This window comes from Passer domesticus, chromosome Z (assembly GCF_036417665.1).
Source record: "Passer domesticus isolate bPasDom1 chromosome Z, bPasDom1.hap1, whole genome shotgun sequence".
Classification (NCBI taxonomy): domain Eukaryota; kingdom Metazoa; phylum Chordata; class Aves; order Passeriformes; family Passeridae; genus Passer; species Passer domesticus.
In genome coordinates this window covers 70,803,679-70,817,818 of record NC_087512.1, presented here as the reverse complement: position 1 = coordinate 70,817,818, position 14,140 = coordinate 70,803,679, and the positions used below count along the sequence as shown (strand labels likewise).

Sequence of the window (14,140 nt, the reverse complement as noted above, 5' to 3'; positions counted from 1 at the left end):
ATTTTCTGGCATGGATAAAAACATCAAGAAAAGGAAGAACACATCACATATTTCTAGTATATAGTGCCATTTTAGAAAAGAATGCTTGCTAGATTAGCTGACTAGTTCCAAATCTGGGATGTGAATCTCTGTTGATTTAAAGCATCTCACAGATGAGATGAGTACTGTGCTGGTTATCATACTTCAGTTTTACAGCTGGTAAATGTTTTCCTGCATCTGAAATATGGCTGTTGTCATTGACTACATCTGTCAAAATGCCTGAGATTTATCTTAAAATATTGTCAGTTGACTGAGGACACTTCTGTTTGTGTCTGTAATGTTCACTACTGTACTTCTATCTTCCTAAGTCAGTCATATCATCACAGTCATCAGACAAACTGACACTAAGGACTATTGCTTGAAGTTTTAGGAAAGATATGACAGATTCAACAGTCTATAGAAAATAATTCTTACTCTGGAGATGCTCTGTTGAAGGAGCAGATCAGAAAAAGTAACAATAAAACTCAGGTAGGGTGACCCAGGCACTCTTCAGGCTGTACCTCTTTTATAGAAAACCACCAGGCTCTAAGACTGCAGAAGTCAGCTGTCTTCAGCAGAACTTGAATACTACCCAAAGACTCATCAGTGGTTAAAGCTGCCAATCCAGCAAGCTTGCTGTTGGTCACCCATCACTCGTTTCTATTTAGAAGGTTTTAAACTCATAAGACACTTTAAAAAAAATCTTTTAATTCTATAGAAAACATTAAAATAAAGCAGAAGAGTTAAAACTGAAATACTATGGACAAAGCATACACTTTCACATCCATATTTGTTAAGGATATGCACCTTTTTAATAAAAATGTAAACAAATGCCAGCTCATTAAGATAATAATGTAGAATATTTAATACATCGTAAAGCACTGTAATAAAGCAGACAGTTTCACAGTTTATAAAAAGCATTTGGAAAAAGAAATGGTTGTATTAGAGGATATCTCTGGGCTACTGATAACTGAAAGGCTTGTTCTGCTAAGATTACAAAACCAGTAATTGTACTATACCTCTAATATGAAATTTTTAAAAAGAGAAAGGAATTTTTAAGCTTAGAAAAAATGTGAAACTAATTAAAAATTTTGATTTTAAAAAAATTTGGCTGGACTTTATGTTGGGATCTCATATGCCAAAGTCAGCTATGTCTGTGTCCCTCACTGAGATTCACAGTCTTCTGAGACTTACTTTCACTCAGAAAGATATACATCTTTTCTGTATAGTTCAAAAAAAATCCCAAAATTTGGAAGTATTTAACTTTCTACCTTTTTTAGGCATCCCTGAAAATCTGTCATTACCGCTGCATTTACTTCTCACAGGAGCTGAAGACTGTAGTGTGACATTCCTATCACTGTCAAGTAGCACATACTTGGAATTAAAAGTTGTAGCTCAGCTGTGTAGCTATGTAGCTATGCTAGCTACATAGAAACATGAACAAATAGTTAGCTGCTTCCTTAAGCTCCATAAATTTAAACCAGAAATATTACAACTACAGGCATGTTTTTGTACTTGTACCTAAGAAGTAGGGACAGACTGGAGGGAGCAGAATAAGCAGGATTAAGTGGTGCTATGTCACTCAAAGTCCTTCCTTTTAATCTCCTCCCAATTAGCTTTATCCAGTCTAGTTCACATTATGGTGGAAATGCTTTGACTCTTTGTCTCTTAGTTTCACTTATTCTGTTAGATTGTTTGTTAACCAGTTGAACAGGAACAGGCTAAACTTTTCAAAATAGATTAGCCCTGAAAGGCTAAGTGTTCAAAGAAAGCCAATACCAGCAATGCTCACAGAATCATGCTCATTTAGAAATTACTCGGCTTGTAGTGATGCTTCTCTCTTTACAGGAAATGCTGGCTCAGGAATGACCTTTCCTAAACTGTGTCCTAAATTACACAGTGACTCAGAGGGCTGACTGATTTCACTGACAGACAGCTATCCAGCAACAGTAGGTTCACCACCAGTTTAGTCAAAGCAAAAACTTCAGCTAATGTTAAGAGCTGTTTTTCAGAGAAATCCCAGAGAAGCCAAAGACAAGAGCAGTTGTAGTGAACTTTACCCTGTTTAGCAACAGCACACAACATCTTGCATTTCTCTACCAAGATTTTCTGCAACAAGATGGCGGGTGTGACTAGGAATTGGCTCTGTGGAAACACACCAGACTTAATTCTTCTTTCTATGCCCCAGACAGTGGAGATTTAAATGGAAGTAGGAGTACAAATACTTGCTTCAATTTGTATCCGCTATAATTTCTCCGCTCTTTTTTTCATCCTTCTCCTTTGATGGATCTTACTTCCTCACACAACACACACTTCATTTTTCCCTTTCACAGCACAAAACCAACCATGCACACAGGGTTTATGATACAACTAAACAGCAGCACTATACTGTCTCCCTTCCTGTGGGAGCAGGAATGGAATGTCTCACAGGCTGGAATGTCCAACCAGCTGATTTTGAGGTCATGGTGGCTGCTGGCTGAGCATTCGCTACCAAAGAAGTAACACCGGGAGCTACTTTCTGCTCTGGTAGCTGGTGGGCCGTTTCTATGTTTTATTCCTTAAGATGGGTTTTTGCTTTCTTTTGTATTTCCAGTGCCACTGCTGGGAGAAACATCTGTAAATAAGGCCTGAACTAGGCCTTATTTACATTCACAAGGCTAAATGGGGCGTATTATCTCTTTTCTAATTTTCTAATTCAGCAGGATGACCTAATAGACCTAACAGCAAAAGGGATACTGGAGTAATTAGTGACTAGGAAGCAGGACTTCAGAGAGGGTCACTAGGAAGGACACCTGGTATCAGACTGTATGAAACTCTGTTGGCATCTTGTGGAGTCACAGAAGTGCTGGTGGCTGCCTTCTGGGTGACAGAAGCTTTCTTACCTTCAAGCCAGTATGTGACCATGTCTCCTTTCCCCTAAGAAAGAATATTAGTCATAGGGTTATAAACTGTCATTTATGAAATAATTTTCTGACTACAACACAAAACAAGTCCCAAAAGGAGAAATATGTGCCTGTCAGCGACTTTACATAGAGGAAAAATGAGGCATAAAACCTTTCCTTAAAAGATAATAGCAGTAGTATCGATTAAAAAAAAATCTTTGAAGTCCCATCCAAAACTGGGTCCACAAGTATGTTAATTCTCTTGTGGAACTTGCATGATGATTTGTGACGTCTGTGAAGGACCTTTTTTGATTTCAAGCAGTCATGACAGTGAATGTGCCATGCAGGTCTTCCAATCTTGACTAAGTCCTTTGTCTCTGACTTGTCCCATGAACAAGTCCATGAAATTGATCCTGGCTTAAAATCTGAACATGCTCTCTTCAGGTATGGGAATTAGTCTAACCAAAGTACTGTGAGATATAGAGGACTAGAAAATATAGGGGACTGCATGGGTTAAAATTCAAGGACTCCAGAGTACTTTCACACTCTCCTCTCTGAAAAGCTGAGTATAAATGTTGCATACACACCTTGACTTGTAAATTCCCACGGCATACTAACACATACTCTCCAATCTGCTCCAACAGCTGGTATGCACTTGAACTACACTGTATTTTAAGAGCTGGAAAGAAAGATAAATATCATATTAGCAAACAGTTTGTACATCTAAGACAGATCCATCTCCCAAAGTGTGTCAAAATTTCAAGATTCATTAATGAACTCTCTCTTGTTGTTTTTTTTCCCAAGTCTTTCATTCCATTTCTTGCACATAAGCTCCATTATACTTGCCTGTTTGTGAGAGCATCTCAGGAGAAATATGGCGCTGTCAACAAACACTACTCTTCACATTCTGCATCTAATAATATTTTTGTACTCTTCACAGTTGTCTATCTGTGCTACTGATGAACATCCTCTTCATCTGGTAAAGAAAACTATACACAGTTCTACCTCCTGGTCAACAAAGAGCCAGTGCTTTCTAAGGACATTTAGTTTTCAGCAAAGTCTAAACACTAAAGAAACAGCCACCGTTGCTCTGACTCCAAACCTGTAATTTAAGACAGTTGGAAGAGATGATATTAACATAACTCCACAATTTTTTAACATTATGATTTTCCTTAGTTGAAATTTTTTCTTCAGGTAAACCATGTAAACCTCACTTGTCTTGCCTTTTGCAAGTGATGGAGGAAGGACCAAGAAAGACAGATATGATGGAAACCAAAATTTTGCCAGAAACCAAAATTTTGCCGAAATTAAAAAAAAAAATATTAAAAGGTTTTTTCACCTGTAACATTCCAATCATTATGCTTTTTTTGTTTAAAAAACATCCTAGGTGATAGTGGGACTGGCTAAGATTGTCTAACTGATTTTTGTTATATTAGAAAATGACAGTTCTATAATGTCCACTTTTATTTATTTAAATGTTTTTTAGTCACAGAACACTGCCTGTAGACCAGGAGATCTATGTTTCAAATAGATACATATCTCAGAACTATTCTTTGAAGATTCATTGTATTTCAACTTGTCATCTTGCTTGAGAACAGGACACTAGCACTCAAATTCCAGGTGATAGCATTTTTAGTGCGCATTGCTAGTAATTAATCTATTTTAAAGCAATCATCTTAGGGTTAAAACTTGGTAATATAATTTAAGGTGTATGTGGCCAGAAAAAGAGGGAAAGAAAATAAATGCTTGAAAGATAAATGCTCTGGTTTTATTTCTATGTCTATAGTGCTGATGCACCATCTGAGAAAGAGACTGGCATACAGAACAAAAGATAACCTATGAATGATGGAAGCAGATTTTGAATGTATTAGTTTTAAAGGCGTTCAGATAAGATGACACAAGGAACATGAAAGGAGTTATCTGGGAGTCTGACAGAAAGAAAATGAAGATATATGTGTGCCATCAAGGTTAGCATTTGCTTTGGAAAAATAAAATGGTGAGAAGAAATGGATGCTAGTGATTCTCAGATCCTTTCAAAACTTTCAAATCCATCATTTAGGACCATTCCTCTGCCTCTCTGCCTTGTTTTTAGTGGATCATGATAGATGTTGAAAGTATCAGTTTTCACCATTAAATTAACTTGAAGAATCTTGTGTGTGCCTAGTTCATTTACAATGCATCACAATGTGAGCCATAAAACTACTCAGCTTGTTTCATTCACGTAAAGAAACAAGACATCAAGGTTCTAAGACATTGAACCACTATATCAGCTAAAATATTTCAGAATCTGAGTTTCAAATATTCATATTGGCTAAAGATGAATTTTTTCTAAGTAAACTTGGAGCTCTGTTATCTCTTAGGAAGAAGCAGTGAGAATACCTCCACAAAATTTATGTTTAAACTCTTTTCTAGAAGGCACATACATTATCTTCTATACTGGTTGAACACAGACACAGCTCCCATGATACTGTTTCCTGTGTTCTCTATTAGAGAAAGTTATCAGCAGCAAAACAGGAGCAATGAAATACTCTTACCCTAAATCCAGCTGGGTGCCAGGAACAAATAGAAACAGTGAACATAACCACTTGCCTCTCATTTTGTTTTATTCCAACACTTTTTTAATGTAGAGAATTTCAAAACCACAAAAATCCATTCCCAAGACTTGAGAAATAAGGGGATCTGATTACAAAAACAGTTGTAGAGGGTATCACTCAATAATTTGTCCCTAGGCAGACTGGACCCAGAAACCAAGAATCTCTTTCCAGGATTCAGAATAATTTGAATAGGTCAGGACTCAAAACTCAGCCTAACATTTTTTTAAGAACTAATACAGGGGTGATTAAAACACCATCTGCAGTTTGTTCCTTATTACCTTCACTGGTAGATTCCATCCTAGAAGCTGTGTTCACAGTATCTCCAAATAAACAGTACCGTGGCATTTTGGTTCCAACAACACCAGCTACAACTGCCCCTGTTAAGAAATGGAAAGTAAGACATTTTGTGTTTATAAATCACATAATCAGTCATACAGCCTTGTGGTTGCTTCCTACACTATCTTAAATCTGTTATCTATCAGATAAAGACTGAGTGTCAGTATTGTCTTTACATGGATTACAAATCTGTTTTACAAGTGATTTAAAACATAGAAGATAAAATTTCTTGGTAAGACAATGTACACTGACTTGTTGGCAGATGCTGTCCTGGGCACAGGACATGTCCAGCTCTGGCAGTCTATCAAGAAGGAATTGCAACCATATATCAGATTAAATCAGGGAGCTAGGAGTCTGAGAGTGAAGGGTGGATCAGATTGTCAAGAAACAACTCACTGTTTTGAGAAAAGAACAGCTGATAAGGACAAGTAACAGACACAGAATGGCAGTTCTAACTCACATCAACAAAGACATGGGGGCTATGGAATGTTTCCAATGTTGTATTCAAAACTGAGGTACAAATATCCCATGTATCCAATAACTTATTCTTTTGGGATGACCTCTATGTTTTGTTCCACTGCGTATCAAAAAATTAATTTTATTTTTAATGGGGAGGAAATGGCCACTACAGATGCATTTGTAAGACCAGAGGATGACCCTTTTGCAGCTTTCTCAACATACCTGAATGTATTCCTGCTCTTATCTTTAGAAGGGTGTTAGGCTTGTGTGGGATCTTAAAAGTCCTGCAGACATCCAGAAGGTCTAAAGCCATGCTTGCAATCTCACCAGCATGAAGGATCCCATTCTCCTTGGGTACTCCTGACACCACCATGTCTTAACACAACAATGCAACTGTGTTAATCTTTGGCATTACACATAGATTTACTAAAGTATGCTGCCTACAATAAAACAAAAAAAATAAAAAGGAAGAAGCCCTATTCCTTCATATCCCAAGGCACAGTTGTGCCTGCTGAGCAAAGAAAACCAGAAACAAATGGCTGCTAGGGTAATGGCCCATGTGTGGAATTACCTTAGGTAGGAAAAATGTTGTATTTCCTTCTTATTTTATTCCCTCCAATCCTTTCTTACTTCATCCTCCCCTCCACTGAGAATGGTTAAAGTGGGACAGGCAGTGCAAACGTGGCTGTTCAGCGCCTTCTGTCATTGGGCAGATATTATAAAAAAAGGCAATGACTCCAACTGGGCATTCTCCTATGCTTCCTGCACTATGCTTTAAAAACTGATGATGGGATCTTGGGGTCCTAGAGTGCTGAGCTGGACAACCACAACTGTGAGTATGATAAACTCCCACTAAACCCTGCATTTATGTGGGATTTGCTGCTCTAGTTTGAGCCCTGTAAATCTATGGCACATGATGAGATTCATCCCATAGTACTCAAAGAATTGGTGAAATCATTGTAAGATTTCTGAAAATGCTTTTTGAATGGTCATGGAGATCTGGAAAGGTCCTGGTCTACAGGAAGCTGGCAAAGCTTTCAAGAATGGCAGAAGAATTTCTTCTGCCAATTCTTTCAAGAATTTTAAGAATGGCAAGAGGGATGACTCTGCAAACTACAGGCCTGTCCCTTTCACTTCAGTGCCCAGCAGAATTTTGGAGAAATTTTTCTGGGACATAATGAAAAATACCTGAATGATAACATAGTCATTTGTCACAGCCAGCATGGTTTCATGAGCAGAAAGCCCTGATTATCACATCTGATTTTCTTTTATGACAGGATAACCAACCCAGGTGATCAAGGGAAGGAAGTTGATGTTATTTTTTGGATTCCAGTAAAGCTTTTTATACGGCTTCCACCAGGATACTTCTGGACAAACTGTCTGGCACGCAGCTGGACAAACAAATTATAGGTGAGCAACTGGCTCAGGGATCAGGCACAAAGGGGATGCCTGAATAGGGTGACATCATACTGGGGGCTCCACAGGGCTCCATGCTCAGCCATGTGCTCTTCATCTCCATAAATGGCTTGGACACAGAACTGGAAGGGTTAATAAATCTGCTGATGCTACTAAATTGCCTCACAAGCAGAAAGGCCCTGCTGAGACCTTGAGAAATCAGAGGACTGGGCAATCACCAGCTTTATGTTTAAGAAGGAAAATAATTAGATTCTGCTTCTGGGATGGGGCAACCCTGGATGTGCAGACAGACTGGGAAAGGAGGGGCTGGAAAGCAGAAATGAGTGCAGGAAAGGGACCTGGGGGTCCTGGTTAAGCTGAACATAAGCCAGCAGTGTCCTGGGGTGCATCAGGCACAGCATCACAGCCGGGCAAGGGAGGGGATTGTCCTGCTCTGCTCTGCACTGGGACAGCCTCGAGTGCTGGGGGCAGTTCTGGTGACACAACACAAAAAAAACATTGAGCTGTTAGAGAGTGTACAAAGGAGGCCACAAGGAAGGTGAAGTGCCTTGGGATGAAGCCATGTGAGGAGTGGCTGAGGTCACTTGGTCTGTTCAACCTGGAGGAGACTGCGGGGAGACCTCGCTGCAGTTACAGCCTCCTCATAAGGGGAAGAGGAGGGACAGGCACTGATATCTTCTCTGAGGTGATAGTGACAGGACCTGAGGGAATGCCCTGAAGTGGTGTCAGGATTGTGTTTAGATTGGATATTAGGAAAACACTCTTCATCCAGAGGGTGGTTGGGCACTGGAAGAGGTCCCCAGCAAACTGGTCACAGCACCAAGCCTGACAGCTCAAGAAGCGTTTGGACAACATTGTCAGGCACATGGTATGACTCTTGAGGATGGTCCTGTGCAGGGCCAGGAGTTGGACTCTATGATCTTTGTGAATCCCTTCCAACTAGGATATTCTATGATTCTTTGATTCTGTTACTGTGTAGGGCAAGAAACCGGTCTTTTAGGGATCTATGGGGTGCATTTGTTCAGGAATTTTATGCTCAAGAATGTGTTCATCAGTTCCATGGAGAAAAATGAGTGGGCTTTTTTATTCCCCATCTCTTACAGGAATTCTGTCTGTCTCATCCAAAAACCCTGTTAGATTTCATTAGGTTTTACAGAACTCAATTATAATCATAGTCTATCACCAGCAGATTGCCATGGTAGCAAATATAAAGCCATTTTCCTTCAAAAGAAAAGAGGCAAAAGAGAAGAGGCAGTCAAGCCCCTACAATGTATTAGCAGAAAGAAGATTGTTAGGGTCTTTGCAAAAAAGACAGATAATAAAGCTTAGGGTATGGCACGTATGATCTCATGTAGAAGAAACTTTTTTTAGTTGTGTTCCTCTGATACAGAAGTTGCCAACTGAGATTAATCTGCTGTCAAAACTTAAACTCTGACCTCACTAGTAATAGGAACCAAATAAACAGCAGCGGTATTTTACTCTATTAATTTGTCCCATTCACAACACTTTTTAACTACACAAATTAAATGTATGCAGGAAAATGTCCCTAATGTTTGCTAGGGCTCTGATAGAACTCATCTCCTAATTGTTTTATTTGGTCTTCCCAGTCATAAGAAGGTTTCCAAATCTCCTTCAGCAGTTGTTTCTTGTCATTGGCGAGTCTCTATCCTGATGCACCAGGCCCCAGGCCCCATCATCTCAAGGAGCTTACAGGCATCTCCTATTGTCTCCACTTTATAGACATCATAGTTGTCTATGATTTCATCAAAAGTGGTATAAAGCTTGTTCAAGAGATCTACCACTTGGTATGGTGTGCTGCTGCTGGACAGCTCAGTGAAGCCAACAATGTCACTGTTAAAACACAAAAGAAAGAGCATAATCATCCACCATCCTCATCGTTCCTGGTTAATAATCTTAAACACAGAGTAAAAATTTCTCAATGCAATTACATCAACCTTCTCTTTTCAATAATTCTTTTATGAAGATTCTTATTGGATAGTTTTGTCTTCATTTATTTAAATTTACAAAAGTCTCCTTCCATTTAAAAGGACAGACTGACCTAAGTCTTTTTGCTTAGCAGTGCAAGAAAGGATTTTTGCAGGTAGACTTTAATCTGCAACAGACTAAGCAGTCTTCTGTTTTGGGTTACTTATAAATTAAGAAAAAAAAAGGGAACTTGATATCTGTTCTTTTATGACTAGTGAAGGCATGTCATTTGTATGTTGCTTCCTGCACGCATAAAAAATTAAAACTATAAATCCATGTGGACTCTAAGGTTAGACAAATATTCTTTACACAGGCTAAATGGTGGATTTTTTACTTAGACCATTTTATGAAACATAGACCTATTTTATGAAACAAGTAACACGTGTAAAGTGATGTGCTGCTGTTCGTTAGAGTAATGTCATTTTTTATTTAAGTAATTCTAATGAAAAATAGGGAGGTGTGAGAATTTTGAAAGACGCTATTTTGTAGAATCACCTATTGTAATAGGTGGCAGTTTAGATAGAAATTCTGTACTCAGTTAAGAGCTTCACCTCCACTGGAAGCCTAGGAATATCTTCTGTAGGAGACCGTTCTAGTCCTATCTTTCATTTTTTATTTACCTGAAGAAGATGGTGGCACTTGAATAACTTTGAGCTTGTGCCTGTTTTCCCTGCCTGAGATCATCTGCTACTTGTTTTGGCAACATACCTGTTGTAGAAAGTAGAACATTGTAATCTTTTTACGTGGATAAAATAACATATTAAATATAACATGCTGGTTTAAATGCACACAAAAAAATGTTCATAAATGCAAAATATTATGAAGGTGAAAACACACTTTGGCATCAAAATCTGCTCTGCTGTAATGTGAGAATTCACAATAAATATCATTGATAACACATCCAGATTCTTCACATGGCCCACAAATTTTAGGCAAAACAAACCAGTATCTATACATTTCAAGAAAGAGTAAGGTTAGATTCTAATGGTGTGATCTAGAATTTAACTAATTCTCTCTTTGTTAACTCTTTGCTAGTGCTTTCTACCTATGTTATTTTTTGGTTACTATCTCTTCCCTGTTCTGTTTTTTTTCAAATTGTATTTGTTCCCCCTATCTTGGACTTTTACATCCCTTTGTTTTTTGCTTTCTTATATGCTACTCCATCTCTTTTTTTTTTTCCTTTTGTTTTTCTTACAGAATTCTGGAACATACACTGCCATCAAAAGCAATCAACTACCATTCCACATTTATAACTATGTAAAAGGCCTGCCACACAGATGCAAAGTCAGAGCACTATGGATTTTGTGCCATAGCTCTCAGATGAGTGTACTGATTTTTTGGGGGTAAATACAGAAAGTAGCAAAATATCTTTCCAGCTTTGCAAGAAACAAGTATATTCATTCTTTGCTAGCTAAGTGTTACCTATTAAATAATCACCTATTAAAGGATTCTTGTTTGTAGTTAGAAAGCTGAAATAAAATTATTATTGAGAAGAATATCCAGTATTTTTTTCTTTATAACTTACTGTACAACAGACGATCAGTCTTCTGTTTTTCATGCATTAAATCCTGGGTTCTCTCAGAAACCAGTATCTCCAGATGTTTGTTATATTTCTCCATCTAAATAATAGAGGATTTTGTAAAATTTTTCAGAAATTCATTTTTTTACTGAAACAGATGCCTAGATGGATAGGATTTAAGTATTTGAATGATTCTGCTTTGAAAACATTCAGAGATAAAAAAGGACAAAGGCCTAAGACACCTAACACTTTTTTACAAAACCCAAAGATCAAGTTTCTCCTCAAGTAAATTTATTAATTTAGACTTGAGGTTTTTGCTTACATACAAGACAGCAGAAGGCAATTTCAGACCTTTCAAATTTCATGCAAACTTGAGGGGCCAAATCCAATGCAGAGAGCAACGTACAGACAAAATCTTAACAAAACAAAAAGTATCTAAGTCTCAAACTTTTATCAAAAACTCACAATGCTTTCATAAACTATCTTGCTATGCTAGTCTGTGCTTTGCTTTTTGCACCCCTCTTCTGTGAGGCAATAGTCTGGAGGCAGGGATCTTCCTTGTCTGATGATGGGCTCGAGATACTCTGCTCAAAATTATTTATAAACATGCTATTTGTAGCATGCAGGGATTCCATATTTGGGGTACTATAAGAGCACTGGACCACAGGAAAAGGGGAATATAGTTTGCAAACAACATTTGACAGACCAAAAAGATGTTCAGCCCCAAAGAAATTGAGAAAGTTAAAAAACTGAATGAGAAGAAAAGCTGGGTTCCAAGCAGAACTGCAGCTACAGTCATCCCAACAGAAGTGGACAAATAACTGTGGATATTTTTTCCAAACAAGGGATATAAGATTAAAAAAAAAAAAAAAACAACAACAAAAAAACCCAAACCAAACCAAACCAAACAAAAACAAAAAAAACAAAAAAAAAAAAAAAACAAACAAAAAAAAAAACCAAAAAAAAAAACCCCTGAAGGGTAGACCTGAAAGTTATGGAACGTGAGCAGATTGGATTGAATTAAAAAGCTAAATTTACCAGAGTCATCATCATGTCAACAGGGCTAACAGGATTCATCTTGTACAACATTTTCTTTACTTGTTCAAACGTAGGCCTTTGGGATGGATTATTTTTTCTGCACCTTTCAATTAACTGTAGAGGGGAGAGTGAGAAAAGCAAACTGCCTTTTATTATTCCATGCACAAGCAGTATTTTAAGTTAATATTTCTGTTTTCTTGGTGCCAACTGCCTATGTGAACCTCTATCAGCCGCTGGTGAAGTGTCACAGCTATACTGAAGCCTCTGGAGTTCTACAGGCTTTTGCTGAATGAAGGATATTAGTTCATGAATATTCTGCAGTGGGATATCATGAGTAAGATATACACATTTCTTCTGCTGAACACTGCTTAAGCTCTTGTCTTGTGCTGTTAGAGAGTGTTATGCTGTTGGAGTTATATACTGTTTTCAGAGGACTTGTCTGTACACAAATTTCACAAGATAAAGCACTGAAGTACCCTTTAAGAAGGTTAAATTCTGATTAAAAAACACTGCGCTAAGGAGAAGCTTTTTTACATTTATGTTGCTACAAACCAGCAAAGGTGAATTATATTGCATTTGAACTGAAATAAGGATGACCCCATCTTGTTCTGATTTAATTAAACTGGGAGGGTATGTACTTTATTGAGGTTACTGAAGAGAAAGACTTGTTGCATAAGAAACAAACCACAATCATATTTTGCCTGAGACAGACTTCATTATGTGAAAGCTGTCTGTCAGTAAGCTAGATATTACTAACATAAAATATGTATGGAATTCAACACTTTATAATAAAATGAAATTGCACAAAAATCAATGATTGAATATTAAAACCATAATCTATTACACTGGAAACTGGAGGGGACAACTGAATCTTTCATTGTCACAATGACAGGTTTTTTGTTAGGAATATTAAATATTATCATTTTGCCTTGTTTGAGGTGTACTTCTTGATTTCTGGGTTATTTATATTTATCAAAGGTAATATTGCCATAAAACTTCTATGACATATTGTAAATTCATTTCATTAAATGATTTTGATTTTTGTACACAATATTGTACTTTACTCACAATTTGTACTTTACTTTACAATATTGTATTTTACTCACCTCTACATAATCTGCAGGACATGGGCAAGAATTCTCATCCTTTCCTGAAATTAATTCTGCCAAAGGTGGGCACCAAGAATATTCAGCTGAATGCACATCATCTTTCTAGAGAAAAGGGGATTAAACAATGTTGAAACAAGTGTTATGGTTCTCATGCCAGACACTGAAAATATAGTACTATTATCATCATCACTTTTATAACATCTTCCCTATCACTTCTAAGTCAGCTTTTTTTACATAACAGCACAAGGGGAAAGAAAGGATAAAAATATATATATAACCCAGTCTAAAATGGGTCACCTTTTCTAAAAAGGGTCACCTTTTTCATGGCTGACAGGCTTTAATCTTAGTGTTTATATGGCATAAACAACTTTTAAAACAAATGAATATGCGGCAAGATATTGGGAAACTTTTAGGAGACCACAAGGACTATATTACTCTATTATTACAAACTGTGAGAACTGGAAAAATAGTAATTTCAAGTCTTTATTGTTATAACACTTGTTAAGCAAATTATTTCAGAGAGAACATGGTTACATATCCAGACCATCTGCTTCTAGTTTCAAGGTGCATTCTTTTTGTGTTTGCCATTTAGCAGTGACCAAAAGACACATGCAAAACAGATATTTTACTTATGGAGAGCAGCTAATTTGCTTTTCCACTTCCACTTAAAGGGCCTGTAAAAGACAGGAAAAGGAAGAAGCAGGAGAAAAAGAAATATATTAATGCATTCTCTCTGCCTCCACCTAGCCATTAGGCCTCATAAAGCTAATCAAAAGGCAGTTT

At 37.4% G+C, this 14,140-nt stretch overlaps 1 protein-coding gene and 1 long non-coding RNA gene across 6 annotated transcripts in view; one reads left to right on the top strand and one right to left on the bottom strand.

Moving 5' to 3' along the window:
• Positions 1-358: 358 nt before the first annotated feature.
• The window catches only part of LOC135290947 (atrial natriuretic peptide receptor 2-like), a 39,446-nt gene continuing 25,664 nt past the window's right edge, over positions 359-14,140 (bottom strand). For 3 of the 5 annotated variants that reach the window (XM_064404963.1, XM_064404964.1, XM_064404965.1), the window contains 9 exons: positions 13,355-13,459; positions 12,249-12,362; positions 11,217-11,310; positions 10,312-10,399; positions 9,417-9,556; positions 6,512-6,664; positions 5,773-5,871; positions 3,488-3,579; positions 359-2,934 (listed from right to left, as the gene is read on the bottom strand). In XM_064404963.1, the coding sequence (XP_064261033.1) occupies positions 2,785-2,934; positions 3,488-3,579; positions 5,773-5,871; positions 6,512-6,664; positions 9,417-9,556; positions 10,312-10,399; positions 11,217-11,310; positions 12,249-12,362; positions 13,355-13,459 (1,035 nt within the window). In that variant the 3' untranslated portion in view covers positions 359-2,784. Of the gene's footprint in view, positions 2,935-3,487; positions 3,580-3,746; positions 4,003-5,772; positions 5,872-6,511; positions 6,665-6,860; positions 6,989-9,416; positions 9,557-10,311; positions 10,400-11,216; positions 11,311-12,248; positions 12,363-13,354; positions 13,460-14,140 lie in introns of those variants that run through there. The other 2 variants (XR_010353778.1, XR_010353779.1) reach the window with 2 other exon arrangements.
• Positions 2,514-4,896, top strand: LOC135290949 (uncharacterized). The gene is made up of 4 exons (XR_010353780.1): positions 2,514-2,544; positions 2,718-2,910; positions 4,387-4,520; positions 4,687-4,896. It is a non-coding gene; the product is annotated as an uncharacterized LOC135290949 (long non-coding RNA).